Raw genomic sequence first — 24845 nt, 5'->3', positions numbered from 1 at the left:
CCTGGATTGCGCATATATTCCCCTTCGACGCCCTCACCCCGATAGCCTCACTGCCCGCCGTCTGCCCTCCGCGTCTGCCACACCGTTTGCCTGCCTTGGTCCACACGAGGTAGCTCTATGCGCAAGTAGCGGGCCGCGCCGCTGCCGAAAACTACTCGACATTCATTTGATGAGTGGTTGCTGCTTGGTCGCTCATGTTAAGGCGAAGGAGACTCCGTTCCGAACCTCTTCCGCTCACTTAACCGTTGCCGCTGCACCCTTCTCCCGCGGTCTCGCGCCAACTATTGATAGCGATAGTCCTCTTCCTCCCAGACACTTCAATACACCCTCCCTCAGCTGTTGATGGCCGATGGTCCTTTTCGGTTCCAGCAGGGAGCCGGACAGTTCTTCTTCAACCAGCAGAACCATTTGCCTCGAAATCTCCAGCGGACTGGCTCACCTGTCACAAGCGGCCGCGTAGGCTTCCATCCCGACGCGCCTTCGCCAAACCGTTCTCCGGGGCCTCAGTCGCCGGCGCACAATCCCTTCGGCATGTATAATCAACCACACGCCCAGCAAGGCCAACACGCCATGCTGAATGGCAACTCGCACCAGCGCTTCGCCATGCAGATGAATCTGGCCAAGTTCCAACAACAGCACCAGACCCACCAACACCAGAACCATCAGCATCCCCAACACCAAGATCACTCGGCCCACAGCGCACATGGCGCGAATTTTGGAAACCATCAGCACACCATGTCGGGTGGTCTGACCAATGCGACGCCCCACTTTGCTGGCAACCATCTTCAAAACGGCACCCCGGGGAGCGTCCACAGCAGCCTCTCAAAGCCACCCAACGAACACTGGGGCTTGCAGCTCCAGTACGCCCAGCACGCAAGGGAGATGACCATGTCCCACTCTCACGCGCGGAACCATCCCTCCACAAACAAGAGCATCGTGTCGGGGCAGACAAACGGCATAGTAAAGGAGGAAAAGGAGGAGCGCCACCGTGCCGCAAAAGATGCTGAGAAGGACGATGGTCAGATATGGAAAGCCCTGGACCTTGGCGGGCAGAACCTCAAGGTTTTATCTCCGGCCCTTTTCGACTATACCTTCCTCACCAAGCTCTACCTCAACTACAACAAGCTCACGTTCATCTCTCCGGCCATTGGCAGATTGAGGAATTTGAGAGAGTTGGACCTGTCGTTGAACGAGCTTCGGACGCTACCTCCCGAGATTGGTATGCTGGTCAATTTGCGCGAGCTGCTGCTGTTCGACAACAACATCGAGACCCTGCCATACGAGATGGGCTCTTTGTACCAATTGGAAATGCTTGGAATTGAGGGCAACCCTAATCTCGATGAGCAGATGAAGAATATTGTGGTCGAGCATGGTACCACGGAGCTAATCAAGTACCTCCGTGAACAAGCACCAGGCAAGTCGCGACATTTTACGACAGTATTGCTGTTGGGATCTAACTTCTTGCAGGGCCTGAGCCACCGGCTGAGCGTGATTGGGTCGTCCTTGACGACACCCCCGTGACTCCCGAAGACAAGTTTATGGTGTTGAGTTACAACATCTTGTGCGACAGAATGGCTACACAGTCTCACTACGGCTACACACCGTCGGCAGCACTGGCGTGGGAGCACAGGCGGGATCTGATTTTGCAGGAACTCAGGGCTCGCGAGTCGGACATCATCTGCCTCCAGGAAATTGACTCGGAGAGCTACAACGAGTATTTCCGAGGCTCTCTGGCCCATGATGACTACAAGGGAGTCTTCTGGCCAAAGGCACGAGCGAGAACCATGACTGAACGGGAGGCCAAGCTTGTGGACGGCTGCGCCATCTTCTACAAGAACAGCAAGTATGTCGTAGTGAGATGCAAATTCCAAGACCTGGCGCTGATTATAGTTTTAGATTCATCCTCCTTGACAAGCAACTCATTGATTTCGGGAATCTCGCAATCAACCGGCCTGACATGAAGGGCGAGCACGACATTTTCAACCGAGTCATGCCTCGCGACAACATTGCCGTGGCCGCCTTCCTGGAAAACCGCCAGACCGGAGCTCGTCTGGTTTTGGTAAATGCGCACGTCTACTGGGACCCAGCATTCAAGGACGTCAAGGTCGTCCAAGCCGCTATTCTGATGGAGCAAATTCAGAAGCTCACGGAAAAGTATGTCAACTGGCCGGCGTGTCTCGACAAGGCTCCTTACCGGTATGCGAATGGCGACAAGGACGGCGAAACCGAGCCGCCGGAGCCTCCACCAGAACCAGCACCATCGCAGGTGTACACAAAAGTTGAGCAAATGCCCCTGGTCCTCTGCGGCGACTTCAACTCGACCCCCGACTCTGGTGTTTACGAGCTCATTGCCCACGGGCAACTCTCCAATGACCACTCGGATTTGGGAACGTACAACTATGGACATTTTACCAAGAACGGCATGTCGCACCCATTTGCGCTCAAGTCGAGCTACTCCAACATTGGCGAGCTCAGCTTCACCAACTACACGCCTGGCTTCACCGGCGTCATTGATTACATTTGGTACTCGACGACTGCGCTCAACGCAACAGGGCTGCTGGGCGAGGTCGACAAGGAGTATATGCAGCGGGTGCCCGGCTTCCCCAACTACCACTTCCCAAGCGACCATTTGGCACTGCTGGCCGAGTTCACATTCAAAGGGCGTAAGGAGAAGAAGACGGTCGAGGCGGATTTTGGGCCACAGCGCGAGCGCCGCTAAAACGGATGTGATGTGACTAGTTTTGTTTTTCGGGCTCGGCGCGCGTGGGGGGCCATGGGGCTTTTCTTTTGATTGTTTTCCCTTTACGTGGTCATTAGCGGATTTCTTGATCAACCGGTTTTGATGTGTGTGATGTGGACCTCTTTCTCTCTTCTTTGCGTTTTCCTCTCATCCTTTTTCTCTATCTACTGCGATGTGCCTGCGTTGTTGGTCGTGGTTATTCTGCTTTTTTTCCATTGTTTCCTTCTCCCTTTTCTACAATGTCGTCCGACACTAGTCTCTCTTTTACACCCTCCTGGGTTCCCACTTGCCATCTCTCACTGTCGCCACCCCCCCTGACAACCTGCTCTTCTCGACTTTCTCTCAATCTTTTTTCAGCATCTCGTTCGGATCCGGGCGCCGGACTGGACGAAAATCTGGGCTGGTCAGATGGACGGTTTGGTTGGAGTTGAGGAGCGAGCGCTTCCACGCAGCACACACACACACACACACACAAACACCTGGGAGACCATCTCACACACACACAAACCTTCAAGAAATTCTTGCAACAAGCAGCAGCAGCAACAGCAGCAGTTGGGTAACTCGAGAAGAAATGACTACTGCCATCAATTTCAAAGAGAATAGGCTGGCGGCGTCACACGGTTCCAGGGGCACTGCCTTGATTCTTCCTCATTCTGTCTATCCTGTCGTTGTTGAAGGGCGTTTTGACATGTATTATGTGCTCTTGTTTGTTTTCTGCCGTCACTTCGCATGGGCGCGCCATAAATCAATGGATTATTTTGTGTCCAGATGGTGAATTTGGTGATGGCAGTCATACGAAGCTGCCGTTGACATTTTAACTTCTTTCTTTGCAGATAAAAGCCTCGTCCAGGTGAAACTTCTCAACGGCTGCCCTGGCAGAGCTACTGGCAGCTTTGAAAGATGAAAGGAGTTGGTCCAGTTGGTCACCAACCATTATGAAAGATGGGAAAGGAATGATTGATTTCAGCGCCTTGGAATCTACTCGAGAGGAGCATTCGACTGCCTGAACTACGCCAGCAATGGTCATTGAACTAGAACTGGACGTCGTGACAAAGTTGCGAGCACAGGTGGCTCCGTCGGGGTTCCCGCATGGTCCGCGTTCGGATCTGCGGCGACTCATGCAGGTCCCTGCCGCTCAGCACGACCATCTCCAAACACCCATCTTACGTCGCCTCGCGGTACGCTACTCGACTCACCAACCAACTTCCCTCGACTTCGCTCAGGTCGTTGCCGTCCATGGGAGATATGTAGTTCGCGCCGCCCGCGCAGCTCATCATCCGCAGCGCACAAACACCGGCGCACACCCCACCATGGACAACGCGCCCAAGACGACAGGCCCGGCGGCGAATGCCAAAATAGCCAAGGGCAAACTGCTTACGGGGACAAGCAATCTTCCACAGATACTCTACGGTTGCGGTAAGTGTTGGCGACGAGCGTCGCATCTCTTCGGCCCTGTTTGCTTACGCCTCTCATAGAACACCTTGAGCCGCTATTCGCCGAGCGTCGCAGAGTCCTCGTCCAGCAGTACACGAACATTGTCCAGACAATCTTCGAAGGCCATCCCATAATACCGCAGACCCATCGCACCGACCTCAATGGGGACGGATCCTCGGTCACCACCCTCTTGCCGACATACATGTGCCTGCAATGCGTCGGCATCTTCACACCTGAACTGAGAGACGAGCACTTTGAGACCAAGCGTCATGGGTTTTGTATGTCGCCGCAGTCTGGCATATAATGCGTGGGGCAAAAGCTGACCCTGGGTAGCTGTGGAATCGAAGCATGGCTACGTATACTGCCAACAGTGCAAGGACTTTATCTACGACCCAACACTTGAGAATGTGCGCCTGTTGCAGGGTGAGTCTAATACACGGGACCTGTTTGGAATGCAATGGAGACCTTGTAGCTGACCATGACGCAGGCCGCAAGAAAAGGAAGCTCGAGGAAACCATGACGCCCGAGGACTACAAGCTGGTCGCGCAAAACTCGACTTTTGCCCCGTGCCGCGCAATCGGTCTGCGCGGCCTGTACAACATGGGAAACACTTGCTTCATGAGTGTCGTGTTGCAGTGCTTGATACATAATCCATTCATCAAGGCATTCTATCTGGGCGAAGGCCATACGTCCAAAGAGTGTGAGAAAGAGTCGTGCACGAGCTGCGCATTGGACGAGATCTTTACCGAGTACTATTCCTTGGAAAAGACCGAGGGCTACGGAGCCGTCAACATGTTGCTCGGGAGCTGGACTATCGCACAGGTACAGAATAACTCCAGAAGACCCAACAAGCCTGTGGCAGCAGAGACTAACACAGCGCAGGGCGGTCTCGCTGGCTACCAACAACAAGACGCCCACGAGTACATGCAATTTATCCTCAACAACCTCCATCTCGAAAACGGCGGCAGCGACGGCGGTAACGGCAATGGGGAAAACTCCAAAGAGTCGGAATGCTCGTGCCTCATCCATCAAACGTTTTATGGCAAATACCAGTCAACTGTCAACTGCGACAAGTGCAAAAACACTACTACAGTCACTGAACCTTTTATGGATCTGTCTCTCGATTTGCGGTCTACGGCCAAAAAACGCAAGCTGGAAGGCGGGGAATCTGGTGACGGACCGCCGCCCCTTGATTTGCGGGACTGTCTCGATCGGTACACGGGCAAGGAGAAGCTGTCGGCGCAAGAGTATAGCTGTGGAAATTGTGGTGGCACACAGCAGAATGCAACAAAGCAGCTGAGTATCAAGAATCTGCCCCCTGTGCTCTCCTTCCATCTCAAGGTATGTTCCTCCTTCCAGGCCCAAAAGCCATTTTTGCACGCGGGCTGACCAACGCCTCCACAGCGCTTCGAAACCACGAAATCACAATCCACCAAACTCGAAACGCGGACTTCGTTCCCCCTCACCATCGACATGTACCCCTACACCGTCCAAGCACGTACATCGACGTCCGCCACCGCCTCATCGTCTCCTTCCAAGGGCAGTGGCGTAGTCGCGCCAGACCCCAGTGTCCGCACGCCCATGGTCTTTTACGACCTTTCGAGCGTCATTGTCCACAAGGGCAAGATGGATTCCGGCCACTATGTCAGCTACAGCCGCAAGGGCTCCGAGTGGTTCATGTTCGACGATAGCAAGGTCGTCTATGCCAGCGAAGCCGACGTCTTGCGCGCTGAGGCTTACATTCTCATTTACGTCGTTCGGAGTCTGGAGTGAAGATGAAACTTTCCACCTCTGCCATTCGTCATCACACTTCACCCGTTTGGCTTTCTTGTTGTGCTGCTTGAGGGACATTTGATTCGAGCATTTTTCGCGGAGTTCAGGGAGCATTTGTTGGCCTTCTTTTTCATACCATGACGGTGCAAGAAAGAGAGCGGTGCAGGTGGGGTCGAACACGCTGTTGTCGTCGTCTTTGAACATTCTGCCTTCCCTCACAACTCCTTGTCCTCTCTTCGCTCCCAGTGCATCACGGACCTTACGCCTTTATTCGTTCTGGAAGCCGCATGGGCGCTGTTTGTTCGTGTTTTTGATACCTGTTTCTCTTATTATAGCGTCGTTGAGTAAGTATTCAAATGAGTTGATTTGACTTTTTCTATTCGGCCTTGGTGGCTGACTCGGAGCCTTTTTTTCTCAAGTGCTGTATTGGTAGATACTGATGATGTGCAGTTTCCATGGATGGTGGGCATGTGTGTGGCAGAACCAAGGAAGCGTAAGCTGCCAGCGGACCCGGAGTGACTCACAGCGTTTGGAGCACGAGGTTCAAATGTTTAATATAGGCCGTATGAGATTCTGCGAAAGGGGCTGCCGGTGTGCTGATAATGGTCAAACTCTCTCGAGGGTTCTTATTCAGCGATGCATATCACGACATCAATCGAATCGACCCACCACCACTTAACTGCACAAGATAAACGCACACACCTTATTCCCGCAGCATCATGGCCAGCAGCCAGCAGCCAGCAGCGCTGCCAGCAAGCGCCCTTTCCGTCCCGTCCGTCCGTCCGTCCATCCGTACGTCGATCCCGCATCAACCTCACTCACGCGTTAGCCGCTCGCAACCCACGCACAAGACTGATACCGATAAACAGCGCGACACTTATCACGGCCAGAAAGTCCTTCTTATCTCACTCCCAGTCGGTCGTCCGAATAAGCTTTGGCGCGCGGGCCAGCGGGCCAATGACAGCAGCCGCCAGAGCATGGATGTCTTGACGACATCCCCGCCTCGATTTGCGCTTGTACCTAGCTAGCTCTGCACTTATCTTTGCTTTGGAGGCATGGATGCCGAAGATGGGGTGGGTGTGAGAGGACAGCTTGGGCACGCACGGACGACGATCTCCACGCCTCGTCTCTCCTCTCGCTGAGGGGAGGGGTGGAGGAGCGGGTTTGTGGCGTAGATGATCTGCACAGCTTCGGCACGTCCATCATGGTGCAGAGCGAGAGAATGACGGCTTCGTGCAGTGCGATTTGAAGTCCGGATGGCTCGATGGCTGGAGAATGACATCCTCTTATCAAGATTGTTGCCCTTCTCTATCACATCGCTGTCAGTCAGTCATATGCATCGCAGCTGTCCCGCCAAAGCAACCGGCAAACGTAAACTGGGATCAGTGCAGCGGCGTCGCCGACGGCCGGGCTGCCGGGTTTTTGAAATACGTACACGCTCACAGAGAGGGATTGATAGACGAGGAAATGACGGAAGAGGATCAGGAGGGACGAGTCTGGGCGTGCGTAGCCCTCGAGATCTCGAGATAAGTCGAGACATCGCAGTGATGCTGTCTCTCTTCTGAGTCAAGATACCTCCCCCAAACCGTCTTCCCCGGACATCCAGCCAGCCAGACACAGAGCACTTGGCCCAATGCGGCGACTGGACCGACTGCACGGAAAGCACGCGTAGGAAAGGTAGGCAGCTGCGCCAAGGTGAGCAAGAAAAAGGGTATCGGCAGTTTGTTCTGGAGCAGCAGCATACAAGCTTTGGCTCCGGTTTGTCTTGGTCGTCGCCATTTTGCGCGCTCTAGACGCTTGCCCGCTGCTGGGGTTGGTTGGCCGCTCTTATCTGCTCTCTTGTCATGTATCTTTTGCCGAAATAACCCACGTTCTGATCAGACAATCTTCACGCTGCTGCTGCTGGTGTGTTCATTTGCAATTGCACCATCGCCTCTCCATCTTTCGTCTTCCTTTACTTTTCCCATCCTCTTTCACGAATTCCATTTCCCTTCCCCCCTAGTCAACATTACGCCACCATACCATATCCAAGCCACAACGACGACTGAGACCTCAATTACTACACACCACCACCAACACCATCGCCATGCCGTCTGCAGCGACGACGCTGCCCGCCTCCGCCGGCTACGGCGTCGTGGTCGGCGTGGGCTTCTTCTTCGCCTTCGTCATGATGTTCATCTCGTACCTGCAGAACCGCTACACGCGCTTCTCGACCAAGCAGTCGGAGGAGTTCAACACGGCCTCGCGATCCGTCAAGCCGGGTCTCATTGCTAGCGGTATTGTCAGTGCGTGGACGTGGGCTGCGACGCTGCTGCAAAGTAGCTCTGTTGCCTACACGTATGGCGTGGCTGGGTAAGTCACTGTGACGATTGAGTGTTGATGTGACTGTGAGGAGTTGAGAGAGAGGATGCTGATTGCGTGGCCAGGCCGTTTTGGTATGCTGCGGGTGCTACCGTGCAGATTTTGATCTTTTCCGTCCTTGCGTGCAAAGGTGCGTTCGTGCGTTGAGTTTGTTTGAAGAGTTGTAAAAGTGATGCGGTCGGTGGGTGTCGAAGCAATTGGGATCTCCAAAATTCGGCCATGTCCTCAATTGGCAGTTCCCTGCCCGCATCGACGGCATTGAATCATAGGCCCCAGGTCTGGTTCAGCTGTATTTCTAGGGGACGACATTGCTTGGACACTCACCGTGGCAGAAGCATCATCCAAGAGCTCGGAGCTGACAGATGTGTGCAGTTAAGCAAAACTCCCCGCGCTGCCACACTTTTCTGGAGATTATCTACACGCGGTATGGTGCGGTGGCGCACGTCATCTTCATCTTCTTCGCGCTGGTCACCAACATCCTTGTGGGAAGCCAGTTGCTGCTCGGAGGCAGTGCAGTCATGGCCAGCTTAACCGGAGCCAACGTCTACGCAGCCATCTTCCTCATCCCGGCGGGCGTGTGTTTGTACGTGGTCTTGGGAGGGCTACGGGCGACATTCCTCTGTAAGTGACAAATCGCCAAAAGGGGGTGAATTCAAACTTACGCTCAACTCCAAGGCGACTACTCCCACACTCTGATCCTCATGATCATCATCCTGTTTTTCATGTTCCATGCCTACGCCACCAGCGACCTGATCGGCTCTCCGTCGAAGATGTACGATCTCCTGGTCGCTGCCGGCGAAAAGATGCCTGTCGAGGGCAACAAGGACGGCTCTTACGTCACCATCAAGTCCAACAAGGGCCTCGTCTTCGGCGTCATCCAGCTGTGCGCCGGCAGCGGCACTGTCTTCCTCGACCAGGCCTACTGGCAGCGCGCCATCGCCTCGCGACCCAGCACCGCCGTGAGAGCGTACATCATGGGTGGCATCGCATGGTTTGCCATTCCGTTCGGCTTCAGCACGACGTTGGGCCTCGCTGCCGTCGCCTTGACTGACAACCCGAACTTCCCCACGTACCCCAACAAGCCCACCGAGAGCGATATCTCTGCCGGACTGGCGGCAGCCTTCTCTGCGGCAGCGCTCCTCGGCAAGAGCGGCGCCGCTGCTCTGCTTGTCGTGCTATTCATGGCGGTGACGTCGTGCGCCAGCGCCGAGCTCATCGCCGTCAGCTCCATCCTGACCTTTGACATATACAAGACGTACCTGAAGCCGCAAGCGACGCCATCCTCGCTCATCTTCGTCAGTCACGTGTGCATCTGCATCTTCGGGCTCGCCATGGCCATCTTTGCGTGCATCTGGGACGCCATCGGCATCGACCTGGGCTGGCTGTACCTCGTCATGGGCCTGCTGATTGGCGGCGGTGTCTTCCCCTGCGCCTTTGCCATCACCTGGCGCGGGCAGACGCGCATGGGATGCATCTTGGGAGCCGTCGTCGGCTTCGCCGCCGGCATCATCGCGTGGCTGGCCACGGCCAAGGCCCTCTACGGTGAGCTCACTCTTCACACCACGGGCCTCCAGTACCCAACGCTCGCTGGGAACCTGGCCGCGATCATGATGGGCTTGATCGTGACCGTCGTCGTGTCGCTCGCGCTGCCGGACCCGCAGCCGTTCGACTGGGAAATCACGCGCGCCATCAACAACGCCACCGCGGCGGGAGACAGCAACTCACCGGACTCTGCCACGCCGCCTCAGACGGTGGCCGCAGGCGGCGACGAGCCGGAGAAGAGCGGCAACGACATGGCCAAGGGCGACCAGGACGTCGCCGTGCACTCGGCGACGCCGCTCGAAGCCGCCGCCACCGCGCCCCTCGACGACCCGCGATCCCTGGCCGGCGCCTACAAGACCGCATGCATTGCCTCTTACACGCTGAGCTTCATCATGGTCATTCTGGTGCCGATGCCCATGTTTTTCAGCGAGTACGTCTTTTCCAAGGGCTTCTTCACTGCGTGGGTCGTGATTTCGTTTCTCTGGGTCTTTACGAGCACCTTCATTTCGACCGTCTTGCCCGTGGTCGAGACGTTGGGCTTCTTCAAGGAGCTTGCTGGCAAAATGCGCGCCGATTTGACGAGAAGATGAGCAACGGTTCAAAGAGAAAGTCCAAAATTTTGTGACTAGATGGCGTACGCTTTGGTAGACTGTAATGGCCTTGGGACTGTGCTTGTTTTGATCAAGATTTGAGAAAATAGAATCGATTGAGAAGTTCACGAGCGACGATATTGGCATGGCACTGCCTATCCATGTGATCATGGTCAAAGCTCGCACACTGGACGCAGATAACGGCTGAGCCTGAGGTGAGACTGGAATCGAATTCTAGGATTAGAACTGGTTTCTGTAATTCCATTAGCGCAGCTAACAAGCGCTTTCTATGGAGCATGCAAACTCCGGATACCATGAGCCATGATTGTACATCGACACCCCACTTTCCCTAGATATTGTCGACGTCATCCTCATTTTCATTCACTGTCCCCAGCCTCTTGAAGCGAATGGCCTTCTTGAGCGGTAGTGATCCAATCTCTTACTTAGGCGGCCCAGACGTCCTTACCCACACCCTCGATCCAGTTGCCAAGCTGGTTGACACTCGAATCCCAGTCTCTGAGTCTTCCCCTCATGCCCTCAATCTGCTTCATGTCCAGCACCTTGGGCTGGACCCAGTTGATCTTGGCCACCTGGTCGACCTGGTCGATTGTTCCTCTAAGAAGACCCAAGCTCAAAGCCTTCATGATGAGATGCTCAATCTCGTTTGCCTGAACCTTTGTTTCCTGGGAGATGGCGTTGAAAGTCATGGACCTGTCCTGCGGCGGGCGGCGGAACACGGCCTCTGTCAATGCCGACAGAGAAATCTTCTGGTACAGGAACTGCTGGTGCTCCTTGAGGAGAGCGTTCTTGGAAATGTTACCGGCCAGGACGTCGTAGGCGGCGAGGTCACCGCGGTTGAAGGCGAACAAGAGGTCGCGAAGCCATGCTTGAGGCGTGGTGATGAGCGAGTCTAGGATCGGGTGGAGCAGCAGTTCACCAAAGTTATAGATGGAATCGGAGACCAGCGCGGCAATGGCCAGGTCGTACGCACGCTGCATGCGTTCTTCGCGAGGGAGCTTTGCGAGATCGATGCAGGCGAGGAAGAGGAGGGCGTTTTTGTAGTAGGCGGCGAATTCTTGTTGAGACTGATGATGTGAGTTGGGAGTTTGAAACCATCGCGACTGTCTTTACCTTGTAGTATTCGGCATTGACGCGGTAGAAGGCCGCGTGCACCTCCGTCTCCACCGTGTCGAACGATTCCAGGATACGCTCGGCCTCGTCGAGCTTTTTGCGTGCGCTAGGGGGGTCTTGGAGTTGCAGCTGTACGCTTGCCACGACGACGATGGCGTAGACGTAAGCATCTTGCGACGATGGCTTGTTGACCTTGTCCGCGAGGCTCTCAAGGAACTTGAGGCGCTCCTTGAGATCTAAGGAATGATAAGAAACTGATCAAGAGGTCGCCTGGCGTTTTTCCTACCTTGGTATTGTGATGCGGCACTCAGACCGAGAGTGGCCAGCTTGAGCTGGTTGATCTTGTCCGAGAAGGTCTTGATGAAGGTGTTGAAGAGCCCTATCCGCTGCGGCGCGCTCTCTGCGTGGCCAAAGTATTCCAACAGCGAGTTGGTCAGCTCGTGCCAGAGCTTCCTCTCCCAGAAATCTTCAAACTGCAGAAAGTAGTGCTGCAGCTCGTCCGGGGCCTGGTCGCGCTGCTCCTCGAGGTATCCCGGAATCATCTCCAGGTCTTTGGCCGTAGGTCCAGCCATGGTGGCGAGTTGCGGCGGTGTGGAGGATATGAGGCGGGTGAGAGGTTGGACAGGAGGGTCGATGGCGATGGTGATGAGGTTGTCGGATGGTGGTGGAGCTCCGGCGGTGGACGTGTAGGGTAGTGGTGGGTCTGAGCTCAGGTGCAGCGCTTCTGTTCCAACCGGAGCTCCGTCGATCACCCTGACGTTATGCCGTACGTTTTTCCGCTCCGAGGTGCTCTCCCCGGAGCTACAACCACCTCCATAGCACTCCGCATCTCCCCGCAACCTCTCCCTTCGATCCTCTCCGCTCTTCATTCGACCATGGCTTTCCCCAGGAGTTGCGCCGGGCCGAACGCGGCTCTCCAGAGAGCATTGGCCTCTCCCAAGCTCACTTCCCACCTCGCCCGGCGCAGCCTCCATGATGTCGCCATCACGCGCACCGGCAAGCCAATTATCAGAGTACAGGGCGGCAGGTAATGTGCTGCTGCCACACCATTTGCAATTGTTGCTGACCAGCTTCACAGGTCGTCGCTCGGAGGTTCGATTTGCCCGGACCCACCCCACCTCTGGAGCTAACTCCTTTGCAAGGACACACGGCCACCGTGTTTGGAGCCACTGGCTTCTTGGGCCGCTACATTGTCCACCGTCTGGGTACGAGCGACTTGCCGATGACATGGCCGAATACTGATGAAATGGTCCAGCACGTCAAGGATGCACCGTGGTCGTACCATATCGGGAAGAAATGACCAAGCGCCACCTCAAGGTGACGGGTGATTTGGGCAGAGTCGTCTTCCTCGTAAGACCAACTCATGCCAGACCGGTATGAAGTTATTGACAGTCTTAGGAAATGGATCTTCGGAATACCCCATCGATCGAAGAGAGCGTCCGTCACTCCGACATTGTTTACAACTTGATCGGCCGCGAATACCCTACCAAGTGCGTCCCTTCACATTCATTTCGAGTGAGTCGTGTTGAACCGTTGCCAGGAACTTTTCTCTCGAAGATGTCCACGTTGAGGGCGCCGAGCGCATCGCCGAAGCCGTTGCAAAGTACGATGTAGATCGCTTCGTACACGTCTCCTCGTTCAATGCCGACAAGAACTCGACATCCGAGTTCTACCGCACCAAGGGTCGCGGCGAAGAAGCCGTCCGCAGCATTTTCCCAGAGACCACCATTGTCCGTCCGTCCCCCATGTTTGGATTTGAGGACAAGCTCCTCAACAAGCTGGCGCGCCTCAGCAACGTCTTCACATCCAACAACATGGAGCAGCGGTTCTGGCCCGTGCACGTCATCGACGTGGGCATGGCGCTGGAGAAGATGTGCCACGACGACACGACGGCGGCCGAGACGTACGAGTTGTTCGGGCCGACCAACTACAGCATGGCGGAGCTGGCGGAGCTGGTGGACACGGAAATCATCAAGCACCGGCGGCACATCAACGTGCCCAAGCAAATCATGAAGCCCCTGACCGAGACGCTGAACAAGCTGCTGTGGTGGCCCATTGGCTGCGCCGACCAGGTCGAGCGCGAGTTCATCGACCAGACCATCGACCCGGCCGCCAAGACGTTCAAGGACCTCGACATCGTGCCCGCCGAGGTCAAGAGCCTGACGTACAGGTACCTCAAGGCTTACCGCAGCATGACTTACCTCGACCTGCCGCCGCAGACGGAGAAGGAGAAGCGTGAGGAGAAGAAGTACATTCACGTGCTCGACGACCAGTAGTGATTTCCTTTCGTTGTTGCGTGACCGACACACACTCATCACATCAAACCACACCTTTTCCTTGTCCGAATGAAGCGTTTCCCTTGAGAGCGGTGGGTTTTCTTCTCTTTTCCTTTTTTCATTTCGTTTCTCTCCTTCGTCGCTGTACATAAAAGCAGTCTTGGGCCTAGACCGTACTGGACCGTCTTTGATACAGGCACCGCGAATGGCAGGCAGCTGCTCATGCTGATGAGAGAAACCTAAAAGACCACTCAGACCAAATGCTAGAATGTACAACAACGCAGCTATCTTCTCTTCCGTGGCGTGATATGTGGATGTGGGGGTGGTGGTGGGCTCGCTCGCTCTTTGTTGTGAAAAGAATACGTTCCTTGCCTGCTCTGCGCGCCGTGGGTATCTAGCTATCTTCGATCCAACGTCTACATGTATGTGCCTCGCCTTGCCTAGCCCAACGATTAATCAACTGCGTCTGTGGCTTTTCTCCTGTTGTGTCAAATTGCCACACATCAATCATCCGGATACTCCTCCCTCACATTACTCACAAACCTGCTCCCCTCGCGATCCCACCTCAAAAAATACCGCCCCGCCAGTGCCCCCCGCAACCACGCCGGCGGCTGCTCGTCGGTCGGCGCAATGTTCTCCTCGGCGACGTAGCGCGCGGTGCTGTCCTCGCACAGCACGTTGTAGAAGGGCTGCGCGCGCCCGTGCGGCAGCCGGTCCACGTCCATCGTCACCACCCACTCCTCGGCCGCGCTGCACGACGGGTCCCACCCGATGATCACCCCGTAGTACGAGTAGCGCGCGTGCCGGAAGGGTGTCCCGATTGTGTGGCGCACGGCGGACGCCCAGGTGCCGTGGGACTGGTTTGTGCTGTGGATGTCGGTTTGGTCGGTGTTGGTGGACATGCCTGGAGTGTTGGAAGTGTTGGAAGTGTTGTTACTGTTGATCTGGCTCGGCCGCCGCCGACTGCGGCGCAGCTTGGGCGCCATCGCCATGCGGTCGGCGACGTACTGCTCGCCAATGACGCGCGCAAAGTCGTGAGACTCGGGAAGGTCGCAGAACAGCGGGCCCATGTAGCGCTCGGCGAGGAACGTCTCCCACGGCACGTGCTCGAGGATGAGCTGGATGACCTTGGTCATGAGGATGCGGCGGCGGTGCGTCACGATGTCGGCCGCGCCGGGCACCGTGACGGACGCGTTGTCGCCGCGCTCGAGGTACGCCCACGCCCACATGGCCGCGTGCAGCGCCGCGTTGAGGTCGAGGTGCGAGTGCGCGAGCCGCGCCGCGCCCGGCGGCTGCTGCGGTTCCGCTTCGCCGCCGACTTCGACGGCCCGCCGCATGTTGCGTGCGCTGCGGATCACCATCTCCGTCACGCTGGCGGATGACAAGAACATGGGGAAGTTTTGCGGCGACGCGCCCCAGCTCATGAGCTGCGACTCGAGCCGGCTGCGCGGCACTTCCTGCTCTGATCGGAAGGGGTCGAGGTACATGGTGTCCGAGTCTTCGGGATAGAGGTTGCTGGTGGAGGAGGCGTCGGGTCCGTCGAGAGGTTCGCCCGGCGGCGCCTTGACGATGGCGTAGATGTGCATGGGATAGCCGCACGGTTGCGCGTTGATGCCGAGGCGCTCGGCGACGCAGCAGAAGATGGCGACTGTGACAAGTGGCAGCGCTTCGTGGTTGTCGCCGGCCAGCGCGAGACCGATAAAGTTCTGCTCGATGCGTCCGTACCTTTCTGGAGGCACGCCCGTAAACCCGGCGACGCGCAGGAACTCGACGAGACACAGCGCCCGCTCGCGCAGGGAGAATTCGAGGTATTCCGGGTGCTGTGATTTGAATCGCGCGGCCAGGTCGTCCAACCTTGCAGAAATGTCGTCCAAGTCGCCAATACCCTCCGCGCTGTCTATTACGAACAAATCGTATGCGCCCAAAACCCGCTCCAGCGAAGTCGGCTCGCCACGTCTCAGCCGCGCCCATTCCTCCATAGCCATGCTGCGGTGTATAGCCGTGAGGGCGGCATTGGCCCAATATCGCCTCGCCAGTACATCCTCCTGCTCTTCATCGACGCTCTTTTGCCGGAGCAGCTCGTCCTTGACGTCGTATCCTTGCTCAGCCAGCCATTCAATGTGCGCGCCTCGCTGCTTGTGTGTTGCGACCAGCTCGTCCACCAGCCGTCGCGCCTTGACCTCGATGCGCTTGCGCTGGACGAAAAGCTGTCGCCAGGGTACTTGTGCGACGGGCCGTTGGAGGAGCGCCGTGTAGTTGTGTTTGGGATTCCAATGGCGGAAGTGGATGCGACAATTGTGCCGCCACAGGATTTCCTGCCCCGCTACGGATTGGAGGCGTCTGCTGGCGGGCTGGACCGCATTGAGGCTATCGGGGTCGAGATAGAAGAGAATGTTGGTCAAGATTTCGTCCGGGAGCGCCTGGAGAGATGCTCGCTCTGCCATGGCTGGCGACCAAAGCTGGTTGTACACAGGGCTTTGGATAATTTTGGGGATTTGCGAGCGAGCTGGTGTCGAGGGGGAGAGAGTGTGTTGAAGGAAAGTTGCCCCCGCATGTCCTGACGCCGAATGACGATATCGGGCCATCTTTGCCGAGGGAGGATCGCCACGCAGGGATCCCCTTTCGCCGCGACCTCCACCATGGTTGTTACCAAAGATATGATATTAGCAGTACGACTACAGTAGCATTTGTTCACCAACACAGATGAAGCTACGGGACAGTTGTTCAATACCACAATTGCTCCTCTGAAGCTGCTTCTTGCCACCCCGAATACACTTTGGAATGTTATTTTTCTACGCCTACTATTCCTCGAACGTGATGGTCGCTGAAAATAAGACACACCCCGACTCTGTTTGAATTTTCGAGACAGTTTGCTATTTTTGATTCGCGATCCAGGTAGCCAATTGCAGCGGCGCCTCCGTCTGAATACGCACAAGACGATATATATATGTAGCCCAGAGGCACTGTATACTATAGTACAAGAGATCAAACAAGTGGTATCGCTTTCGTAGACGTGATTTGAAGCATGTGGCATAGCATGTGCAACTAATCATCCCGATGTCTCCCACACTGCGTAAGTTGTAGCCTGTCCTGTACAGGCCAGACTCCGACGATAATAAACGCGATAATACACGGTGATGGAAAGATCAGAATCCAAGTCTTGCGCCTGGTATTGCAATGGGACTTTGCTCGCGCCTGCAGCTGCCAGTCTCTCCACACAACCCGGCGAAGGCTATACAGGCAGCGCTTTACTATCGACGTTCGTGTGATAGCAGCAGTTGCGCACCCGGACATTTAAGACCTTCAAGCTTCGCTTTCATCCGAGAATATGGACTGGTTTTGGACAGCTGGAGGGCACGATGGTGCGCAGCATTCTTGGCCACCAGGCGTCATCCGGAGAAGCGACGGCATAATAGTCGGCGCGCTTGATGCCACCCCACCACAAGCATCTGTTCCAAACGGCGATCAATGCGACGGGCGATGTCGATGCTGCTGCTGCTGTTGATGTTGCAACCCCTGTTGACCATGATGTAATCCCGAGCCATGCCCTTGGTTACGCCCCTGTCCTTGTCCTTGGCCTTGACCTTGCATGGCAGGGAGATGCATCTGGCCGTGGTTACTTGCACCTTTTCCGACGTGCGACCAGTTGAGGACACCAATTCCAGTAGGAAAACCCGTAGCGGTGGCAGTGGGAGCAGACGACGAAGCTTCTGAGGCTGATGCATAGTTAAAGTCGGGCGCGGAGAACATTTCGCCGCCAACGCCTCCTGGAACGCCGCCAATGGATTGAGGAAAGAGTTTGTCCCACTCGTTCTACAATCATGATTAGTATTGTTTCCCTCAGGGTAATCGGAATGCTTACCCAGTCAATGTCCAGCATGTGGTCGTCTGGACTGCCACTGCCTGGACCTCCCATGGCTGATCCGGATGTCGCACTAGTTGTATCTCCAGGGCTCATGTTGAACAAGTTACCCATGTTATAGGGCGTCGGCGCAGTACTGGCATAGGGATCGGTGACAGCGTCCATTGGTGGCAGCGAGACAGACGAATAGGGGGCATTCGAGGACGATGATGCGGCCATGGATGCGTGGGGCGGAACCTGGCCCATTCCTGTCGCTTCCTGCATCTGGTTGTATTGTGCATCATGACGATCTTGACTTTGCGTCGCACCGCTTCGACTAGCCGCAAATGTGGATGGAGCCTGCGGCGGCGGCGAAAGCGATGGCGGCGTATCACCCATGCGTGCCAAGGCGCTCTTGGCCAAGTTAGGATACCAAAGCCTTGCGCTATGATCAATGGCCATGGTGTAAGGCCGTGGACCCATGGGCTGGTCCATGGCTGTTGGCGCATGCAACTTGCGAAGATTTTGCAGAACGAGTGTTCGATCTCGAAGCCCGCCGAGGACAAACTTGGCCTTTTCCACAATGGAAATATTTGGAGGCAGGTCAAACGCGTAGTCCAGACAGCGCCAAACGCGCTCTTCGTAGCTTGGGTCTGGTTCCTTGGCGTACATTTCCGCTAGCATGAGCAAAGCAGTGTGCCACTGCTGGTGAGTGCCCGCATACCAGATCCACGTCTTCAAACTCGGGTTTGTATCGAGGACGATGGCATTCTCCAACAGCAACGTCCCGGAGCCCAGCACCGTCTGCCTCAGTCGCTCGGGCATGATTCTGTGCATGTTGCTGGCGTAGCGGAAAAGTAGCATTATGTGGAGCTTCAAGCTCAAAATGTTGTATACCAGCTGCCACATGTAGTGCAGCGGATTCTTGGGGTCGAGCATTGGCCCGTATCGCTTCTCCATGGCAATGCGAAAATTCTGGCACTTGGCAAGGACCGCCGTAAGCGTTGTCTGTTTCTTCTCGATCCGCGGCCGCTCGAACCAGATGAGACGCGCCATTTCTGTACACTCGAAGCGCATGCGGGCAATGGTCATGTCGGTAAAACAATCCTTGTCTTGCCACGGCGGGTTGTTGGTCTCGAAGTCCATGTCGTCCACGTTCAGAGGAAATTTGGTGTCAAAATCGTCTTCGCGAATCTGAGGCCTGGGTCCACACGAATCGCACACTCGAATGTCCAAGAAGCAAAGTTGGTACCAAACCAGACGTCGTACGTGGGTTTCGACGGGAGACAGGCCATATTGTGCGCCATCGCGATGTAAACCCATGCACTCGGCCAACCTGATAGCCATGGCAGTCAGGGCAGAGTGGGACCTGGAAATTTCGTTGCGGCAAAGGGGGATCTGATTCAGTTAGAAAGTCACCTGGCAGTGTGAAATCAGACTTACAAGATACATGACAAACGCTTGCAACGTCTCAAACTTGGTGGTTCGCACGACGTTTGCCCTTGATAATGCAGCTTCGGTCCCTTCTTTGAAACTTTCGACGAGTTCTTGCTTCGATGTTCCATACTCATTGGTCACAACTTCTTCTGAAAGGCTGACTGCTGCAGATAGCATGGCGGCCAAAATAAGGGCTTGCAGGGACGATCGAGGTTCGACGCCCACGGCAATATCTTTCCAAAATGCGGTATACTGCCTCTCAAATGACGGTCTGTGAACAGCAGGAGCAACAGGATGTACGGCACGCCAGTACTGTCTGAGCAACGTATCGGCCATGGATTTTGCAGGGAGAGAGTGGACCAGACTGTTTTTCCGGACTGTTGGAGCAAAGAAGAAGCTGGCGGATGGCGCAAGGTAGTCTGGGCCAGGAACCAGGTAAGCACTCGGGTGAATTCTTTTTGTAAACGGATGAGGCTCCAATGGATCTGGAAATAGCTCAGGAACTTCTTTCAAGGCCTCGGTCAGCTACGAGACGTCAGCATCGACTGTTGGCAAGGCGAATCGTCAGACCAACCTCTTGTGCCAGCTTGGGTCGCACGAAACCACCAATTCGCTCGGTGATTCGCAATCGTCCAAACTGCACGCCCAGGTCGAGAATGTTGTCGTCATTGCCGTCGTCGTCATATGGAGCTGCTTCGAGGGCAAGGGGCGTCGGCTCAAGGCCTCGCTCGTCCTCTGCTTCGGAAAATTCGTCCTCACTGGAAACGCCGTCGAGACCGGGCAAGCTGGAGCCGGGCCTCGACTCGGAGCGTGAGCGGCGCACTGATTTTCGGGCAATGTCTTCCTCGAGAGTGCGCTCGAGAGTGCCCATCTTCTCCTTGATTTCGGCCAGCTTGAGCTGCGAAGCGGCATCGAGGGCAGGCGCCAGAAAGACGCAATCCCTTGAAAAGCGGGTGCAATTGCTGCATGGATGTAGTTTGTCGCATTTTAGCTTGCGGCGGCTAGGGGGGCAGGTCAGCGGCGGTTCAGATTAACGCAGGGCGCAGAGCAAGTACCGGCACTCCAGGCAGGAGGTGATCAAGCGATTGCGGCGCCGAATTTTAGAGGGGGCAGCGTGGGGTTTGACGGCGGGGGAAGCGGTGGGCGGACGCGACGGGCTCTCGCGTCGCGGTGGAGGGTTTGAGGAGGGATCTGGGGAGGCCATGGAGCTGGCTGACTGACCGCGCTCGGGCGGGGTCAGGCTTACGGGCGTAGCGAGTCTGATTTCGAGTCTCCCAAGAAGTCGGTGGAGAGGCGATGATTTGTCGGTGGCGCGTGTATGTAGGACAGGTGGGATGTAAGGCCGTAAGGTGCCCGCGTGCTCGTGTAGGCTGAGGTGCGGTGGGTGCGGGAGACGAGGGGCAACGCAGAGCTAGCTCGAGCTATAGGGAGCGTAGGTGGTGGTGTTTTTCAAGACGTCGGCGGAGACTGGAGCCTGGAGGAGAGACTTGAGGTTGAGTTTGAGATGTGGCGGAGAGGAGAGACTGCGGCATGTGACGAGCTAATGTAAGTACATTGCGGTGCTAAGGTAGACGGCGAGAGTTGAATCAAAGGTGACCTGAGCTCTGCCTCTGGACAAGACTGACCTCGGTCGCGGGCGACAAGCTGCTGCCTCTGGGCCCGTTTCTGGCGTCGCGCTCAGCCCTCGCCCTGTCGCTACTCGAAACCATCCATGGCAGCCCACAGGCAGCATCATCTCCTCTATACACAGTTCCTGTAGGGCAGTCTTTTCACCCCCCGCCCTGCTGCTTGTCGCATGCCTCCCGCTGCCGCTGCCGCTGGTGCTGGGCCAACAGGGGCTCCCAGCCTAGCCGCGCAGGGAACATGACTCGCTGCGTAGATCACCGTCACCGGATTCAGCCGCCATCTCCACCACCAACAACACCATTCTCGCCGTCATCGTCCTGCGCGAACCTCTTCACGACTCCGTCGCCGTCCTTTTCTCGCCTTGCGTCGCCTCGCCAGCCTGGGCTTCGCTTCGTCTGCGACTCCCGTCCCGTAAACTCGCCCATTCGCCGTCATCAACACCGGCCCGGATACCGCGGCCGTCCGACCCGCTCTGCCGCATCTTAGACGTCCAAAACCGGAAGACGTTTGCTCCACCTTCTCCCATCAACACGGACGTCGCCCTGCGCATTGCTCGAAACCGCTCGAAACACCTTGCGCTCCTCACGGCTACTGCCGCCTCCCACGATGCCGCTGCTTGAACTCCGAGACCTGATTCCTTACCCGTCTGGCGACAACGCGACCGACACGCTCATCAACGGCGTCCACTTCAATCGCACCGCCCTGGACCACTACAACTACACCATTTACGACAATGGCACCATCTCAAACAAGTCGCGATGCTACCTCGTCTTTGGCAAATTCCAGCCCACCATGCTCAGCAACGGCAGCTGGATCAATGGCACCTCGTGCTACGTCCCCTACTACGGCATCAGCACCCGCGGCAAAGTCGGCATCTCCTTTGCGACCCTCTTCGCCGTCAGCATAATGTTCATACTCATCAACCTCCGCAAACATGGCCGCCAGTTTGTCCGCGAAGAAAAGCGCTTCCGCATAATTGGCAGACGGTGGCAGTGGTACTGGATGCTCTTTGCCGCTGCTTGCGGATTGATCAGCACCATTACCGGCATTGACGTGGACCGAAACTACCTGACTAGCATTGCAATCGTCCTGCAATGTTTCTTTTTTACTCTGATGCTCCCTGCGTCCCTGGCAATGGTCTGGGAGGCAACGCGGCACTGGTCAGTTCCCACTCTCTTCTGACATCACCCACCTAACACGCCGCAGGGGCTCGTGGCAAGAGAGGCAGATCTGCGATCGCGATCCCTTTTTGCTTCCAGAAGACGACAAACGTGGCAAGACGGAATTCTACCTTCCTCTGATCTTTTACTTTTTCGCCTGGCTCAACTTTTTCATGACCATACCTCGCAGCTGGACCAACATTGAGTACCAGCGCTCCGACTGGCAGCAGACCCATTTTGCAGAAAAGACTGCCACAGATGGCCGCTTCAAGGCCGGCTCGATAATCGCCGTCATTGCTTGGGGCATCACCATCTTCTCTCTCCACCACAGCTTGCATCACTACCGCCCGCGCCCGGCCACTCCTGGCGTCCTTGCGCGCATCAACTCCTTCTGCACCCACTGCCCCACCAAGCTGTTCCTCGCCATCCTGATCTTAGGTTTCCGCCTCGTCTACGACATGGCCGCGGCATGGGTCTGGGACGTGTCGCTGCTCAACAAGGACGTCAAGCCCGCCTGGCCGTTCGGGCTCGGCTACGGGCCCATCGTGCTCCTCATCATCGTGCTCAACATCGCCGGCTACGTCGACGAAAACGAAGACAAGCTGCTCCTCGAGCAGCGCCGCTCCCGCGACCACGCCGCCGACGCCGGCCTCGGCATCGTCAAGAAGCCCTCGTGGTGGCGCAAGTACGACGGCGGCGTCCACCTGACGCCCGAGCAGCGTCTGCGCGCCCTCGCCCAGGAAGGACCTGGCCCCACTACCCCGTCTGCCAATGTTGAGCTGGGCCCCGTGAGCGACGCTGCGGCCCGCCAGGCTGAAGCCGACGGCGCGCGCAACCCCTTCCGCGATCCGTCGCCCGAGCGGCGCCAGCATGGTCGCGAAATCGGCGGCGATGGCGCGAGCGTCATTTCCGGCACGACGTTGGGGATTGAGTCGGCGCCGGCGCAGCGCGTCAGGAGTATGCTTGACGTGTAACCTGACGAGGCTGGGATGCTGGGTGGAGTCGAGGTAAGTAATGATGGAAGATTTGAGATGACTATATGACGGGTATGGGTATGGGTGTGAGTATAGGTGTAGGTCAAGGATTTGGGCGTGGGCGTGGATATGCGCATGGCCGGCATCGTTCTTTATCTTGGGATTTTGGGTCTTGGGACGGCCGGGTTGGTTTGGACTGGATTGGACTGGGCGGTTCAATTGGATGGATGGATCATGGCGTATCAAACGGACAGAGGCAGAAACGTCTCAAAGGACGAACGAACTGAAGGGATGTGGAACGAGAAGCAGATTGACGGCTCTAGGTCCCATCCTCTCGTGCAGCTCAAAACAATACTCCAAATAATACGGTACAATCGAACCAGAACGTGGCAGTGGCGTGAGCTTGTTCTACATTCTACTTCTTTTTTAGCTGGTGTCTGGGGTGGTCGTACACGTTTACTCGTTGATTCTTGATACAATGGCCTGCCGCCGCGCCGCGCCGCGCCGAGCCGAGCCGCGCTACCCCTGTGCGACCCTGCGCTTCTACTGACCACCATGGCCCCTGGGTCTGCTTTGGACGGAGAGGGCGACGGTGGTGCCTCGCTGGCGTCGTGTGGTGTGGGTTCCCTTCTTCTTGTTGTTTTGCGCGCCTGCGGGGCGTCAGTCAGGGGTAGAGTTTCATCTGCCCCCTGCCTCCCCCTGGCGCAGCGCAGCGGGTTGGCTGGCTCCATAATGGATGCCCCCTGATGGACTGCTCCGCTTTGCTTTCGTCGAAACGCCGCCGTCTCTGGTGATTGACGAACACGCTCACCTTTCAAATGTACTTCCTCTGCGGGTCCATCCTATCCATCAACTCCATGCTCTTCTCATACATAGTAAACACGATACCGCCGCTCAAAATAAGGCGCGCCAAACGAGGCATAGCACCCGACCAGAACGTGGTCAGGCCCTCCTCCTTGAAGATGCGGGCGGCGCAGACGAGGCTGTTGCGGTACTCGGCGCGCGCCTCGAGGCTCTGCATGCGCGTCTTGACCGTGTCGAGCGGCATGGTGGCGTAGACGGTGATGACGCCGGCGACGGCGCCGAGGCCGAACGTGCTGGCCGCGCCCAGCTTCTCGCCCGGGGATGTGTACGACTGCGCCAGCTGCCGCAGCGACGTGTACGAGCCGAACCGCACCGCGCTGTTGGCTGCCTGCCGCGCTGTTGTCGGTACGAAGCCTTGGAAGAAGCCCGACAGCCCCTTTTCGGCGTAGATGAGCCGCGTGCCGTGCAGGAAGCCGCGCATCCGCGGTTGGGCGCGCTTGCGGTCGTCGATGCTGGGCTGCGCGTTAGGAAGGGCTCCGTGGTGAGGGAATCCAACATGCTGCATGCTCACATTTGCGTCTTGATGCTCTCAAACGGCGTCACAGCCAACGCGCTCTCCGTCACTCCGGCACCGAAGCCAGCAATGACATTGGCGGGGCCCGACACCTTGCCGTCCTTGTCCGCCAGCATGGTCTTGTACTGGTCAAAGGCCACGAAGCGGATGCCGGCCTTGATCGAGTTGCCGATGATGAGCGTCGTGCACCCGGCGTACCACTGCGGTCCAAATGACGGCCATGGCAGCTTCTTGCCGTCTGGCAGCCGCCGGTTGAGCTGCGAGCGCGTTTTGGCGAATTCGGCCGGGTACGTGATGGCGATTTCGACGGCTCCGGCCGTGCTGCCCGCGATGATGGAGCGCAGTGCGCTGGGCTGTGGGATTGTTAGCTGGTTGTCTTTGAAAGAGTCGTGCGAGCTCAGGTCATGATGCCGGTGTCGGACTGGCTGCAGAGGATGATTGTAGGTTTGAGAAATTGGTTGGGTACCTTGGCCTTCTTCTGCTCGTCTGCGGCCATGGTGCCTTTTCTGATCCCCGGCGTGAATGTAGACTTGGACGGGCGAGGAGAACAAAGTGTCCCGCAATATCGACAGCGTAGGAACT

At 56.7% G+C, this 24845-nt stretch overlaps 9 protein-coding genes across 9 annotated transcripts; 5 read left to right on the top strand and 4 right to left on the bottom strand.

The window, feature by feature from the left end:
• The first annotated feature begins 228 nt into the window (after positions 1-228).
• J3D65DRAFT_163512 (glucose-repressible alcohol dehydrogenase-like protein transcriptional effector) lies at positions 229-2934 on the top strand. The gene is made up of 3 exons (XM_066794191.1): positions 229-1414; positions 1468-1843; positions 1897-2934. Exons 1-3 carry the CDS (start codon positions 343-345, stop codon positions 2717-2719), a joined length of 2271 nt encoding a protein of 756 aa, XP_066650322.1. The 5' UTR covers positions 229-342; the 3' UTR covers positions 2720-2934.
• A 1116-nt stretch (positions 2935-4050) lies between these two features.
• J3D65DRAFT_672343 (ubiquitin carboxyl-terminal hydrolase 2) lies at positions 4051-5947 on the top strand (the record flags this gene model as incomplete). Its single annotated transcript, XM_066803488.1, has 6 exons — positions 4051-4156; positions 4216-4452; positions 4508-4597; positions 4662-4996; positions 5057-5515; positions 5579-5947. The coding sequence occupies 6 exons, from the start codon at positions 4051-4053 to the stop codon at positions 5945-5947; spliced, it is 1596 nt and encodes a 531-aa protein (XP_066650321.1).
• A 2086-nt stretch (positions 5948-8033) lies between these two features.
• On the top strand, positions 8034-10515 carry J3D65DRAFT_579969 (solute symporter family transporter; the record flags this gene model as incomplete). The annotated part of the gene is made up of 4 exons (XM_066797698.1): positions 8034-8299; positions 8374-8438; positions 8681-8929; positions 8984-10515. The coding sequence occupies 4 exons, from the start codon at positions 8034-8036 to the stop codon at positions 10438-10440; spliced, it is 2037 nt and encodes a 678-aa protein (XP_066650320.1). The 3' UTR covers positions 10441-10515.
• Positions 10516-10557: 42 nt separating this feature from the next.
• Positions 10558-12277, bottom strand: J3D65DRAFT_641747 (uncharacterized protein). Its single transcript, XM_066801915.1, has 3 exons — positions 11858-12277; positions 11572-11807; positions 10558-11525 (listed from the first exon to the last, which is right to left on the bottom strand). Exons 1-3 carry the CDS (start codon positions 12141-12143, stop codon positions 10884-10886), a joined length of 1164 nt encoding a protein of 387 aa, XP_066650319.1. The 5' UTR covers positions 12144-12277; the 3' UTR covers positions 10558-10883.
• A 77-nt stretch (positions 12278-12354) lies between these two features.
• On the top strand, positions 12355-14256 carry J3D65DRAFT_641741 (putative NADH-ubiquinone oxidoreductase 39 kDa subunit). Its single transcript, XM_066801914.1, has 6 exons — positions 12355-12598; positions 12650-12663; positions 12714-12776; positions 12827-12921; positions 12970-13061; positions 13112-14256. Exons 1-6 carry the CDS (start codon positions 12447-12449, stop codon positions 13845-13847), a joined length of 1152 nt encoding a protein of 383 aa, XP_066650318.1. The 5' UTR covers positions 12355-12446; the 3' UTR covers positions 13848-14256.
• J3D65DRAFT_641739 (Hemimethylated DNA-binding protein YccV like-domain-containing protein) lies at positions 13972-16379 on the bottom strand. The gene has a single exon (XM_066801913.1). The coding sequence runs from the start codon at positions 16289-16291 to the stop codon at positions 14351-14353; it is 1941 nt and encodes a 646-aa protein (XP_066650317.1). The 5' UTR covers positions 16292-16379; the 3' UTR covers positions 13972-14350.
• A 717-nt stretch (positions 16380-17096) lies between these two features.
• J3D65DRAFT_163342 (fungal-specific transcription factor domain-containing protein) lies at positions 17097-20432 on the bottom strand. Its single transcript, XM_066794188.1, has 5 exons — positions 20181-20432; positions 19700-20126; positions 19132-19650; positions 17710-19086; positions 17097-17660 (listed from the first exon to the last, which is right to left on the bottom strand). The coding sequence occupies exons 1-5, from the start codon at positions 20327-20329 to the stop codon at positions 17313-17315; spliced, it is 2820 nt and encodes a 939-aa protein (XP_066650316.1). The 5' UTR covers positions 20330-20432; the 3' UTR covers positions 17097-17312.
• A 689-nt stretch (positions 20433-21121) lies between these two features.
• J3D65DRAFT_163376 (uncharacterized protein) lies at positions 21122-23253 on the top strand. The gene is made up of 2 exons (XM_066794189.1): positions 21122-21911; positions 21958-23253. The coding sequence occupies exons 1-2, from the start codon at positions 21358-21360 to the stop codon at positions 22883-22885; spliced, it is 1482 nt and encodes a 493-aa protein (XP_066650315.1). The 5' UTR covers positions 21122-21357; the 3' UTR covers positions 22886-23253.
• Positions 23254-23699: 446 nt separating this feature from the next.
• J3D65DRAFT_672336 (tricarboxylate transport protein, mitochondrial precursor) lies at positions 23700-24759 on the bottom strand (the record flags this gene model as incomplete). Its single annotated transcript, XM_066803487.1, has 3 exons — positions 23700-24201; positions 24261-24616; positions 24730-24759. The coding sequence occupies 3 exons, from the start codon at positions 24757-24759 to the stop codon at positions 23700-23702; spliced, it is 888 nt and encodes a 295-aa protein (XP_066650314.1).
• Between the last annotated feature and the right edge of the window lie 86 nt (positions 24760-24845).

Source organism: Phyllosticta citribraziliensis, assembly GCF_038025025.1.
Source record: "Phyllosticta citribraziliensis strain CPC 17464 chromosome Unknown J3D65scaffold_15, whole genome shotgun sequence".
NCBI lineage: Eukaryota > Fungi > Ascomycota > Dothideomycetes > Botryosphaeriales > Phyllostictaceae > Phyllosticta > Phyllosticta citribraziliensis.
Note: the sequence above shows the minus strand (reverse complement) of the source record. Positions and strands in the feature narration are given on the sequence as shown.

Bases quoted from the DNA above. Each gene is read 5' to 3' on its own strand.
- J3D65DRAFT_163342 (XM_066794188.1), bottom strand. From the start codon at position 20,329: ATGGCCTCCCCAGATCCCTCCTCAAACCCTCCACCGCGACGCGAGAGC. The intron at 19,087-19,131 runs GTAAGTCTGATT...TAACTGAATCAG, and splicing joins AAGCGTTTGTCATGTATCTT to ATCCCCCTTTGCCGCAACGA. The intron at 17,661-17,709 runs GTAAGCATTCCG...TCATGATTGTAG, and splicing joins ACATGCTGGACATTGACTGG to AACGAGTGGGACAAACTCTT.
- J3D65DRAFT_641739 (XM_066801913.1), bottom strand. From the start codon at position 16,291: ATGGCAGAGCGAGCATCTCTCCAGGCGCTCCCGGACGAAATCTTGACC.
- J3D65DRAFT_641747 (XM_066801915.1), bottom strand. From the start codon at position 12,143: ATGGCTGGACCTACGGCCAAAGACCTGGAGATGATTCCGGGATACCTC. The intron at 11,808-11,857 runs GTAGGAAAAACG...ATCATTCCTTAG, and splicing joins TGCCGCATCACAATACCAAG to ATCTCAAGGAGCGCCTCAAG. The intron at 11,526-11,571 runs GTAAAGACAGTC...TCACATCATCAG, and splicing joins TCAATGCCGAATACTACAAG to TCTCAACAAGAATTCGCCGC.
- J3D65DRAFT_163512 (XM_066794191.1), top strand. From the start codon at position 343: ATGGCCGATGGTCCTTTTCGGTTCCAGCAGGGAGCCGGACAGTTCTTC. The intron at 1,415-1,467 runs GCAAGTCGCGAC...AACTTCTTGCAG, and splicing joins CCTCCGTGAACAAGCACCAG to GGCCTGAGCCACCGGCTGAG. The intron at 1,844-1,896 runs GTATGTCGTAGT...TTATAGTTTTAG, and splicing joins ATCTTCTACAAGAACAGCAA to ATTCATCCTCCTTGACAAGC.
- J3D65DRAFT_641741 (XM_066801914.1), top strand. From the start codon at position 12,447: ATGGCTTTCCCCAGGAGTTGCGCCGGGCCGAACGCGGCTCTCCAGAGA. The intron at 12,922-12,969 runs GTAAGACCAACT...TGACAGTCTTAG, and splicing joins TGGGCAGAGTCGTCTTCCTC to GAAATGGATCTTCGGAATAC. The intron at 13,062-13,111 runs GTGCGTCCCTTC...AACCGTTGCCAG, and splicing joins GGCCGCGAATACCCTACCAA to GAACTTTTCTCTCGAAGATG.
- J3D65DRAFT_163376 (XM_066794189.1), top strand. From the start codon at position 21,358: ATGCCGCTGCTTGAACTCCGAGACCTGATTCCTTACCCGTCTGGCGAC. The intron at 21,912-21,957 runs GTCAGTTCCCAC...AACACGCCGCAG, and splicing joins TGGGAGGCAACGCGGCACTG to GGGCTCGTGGCAAGAGAGGC.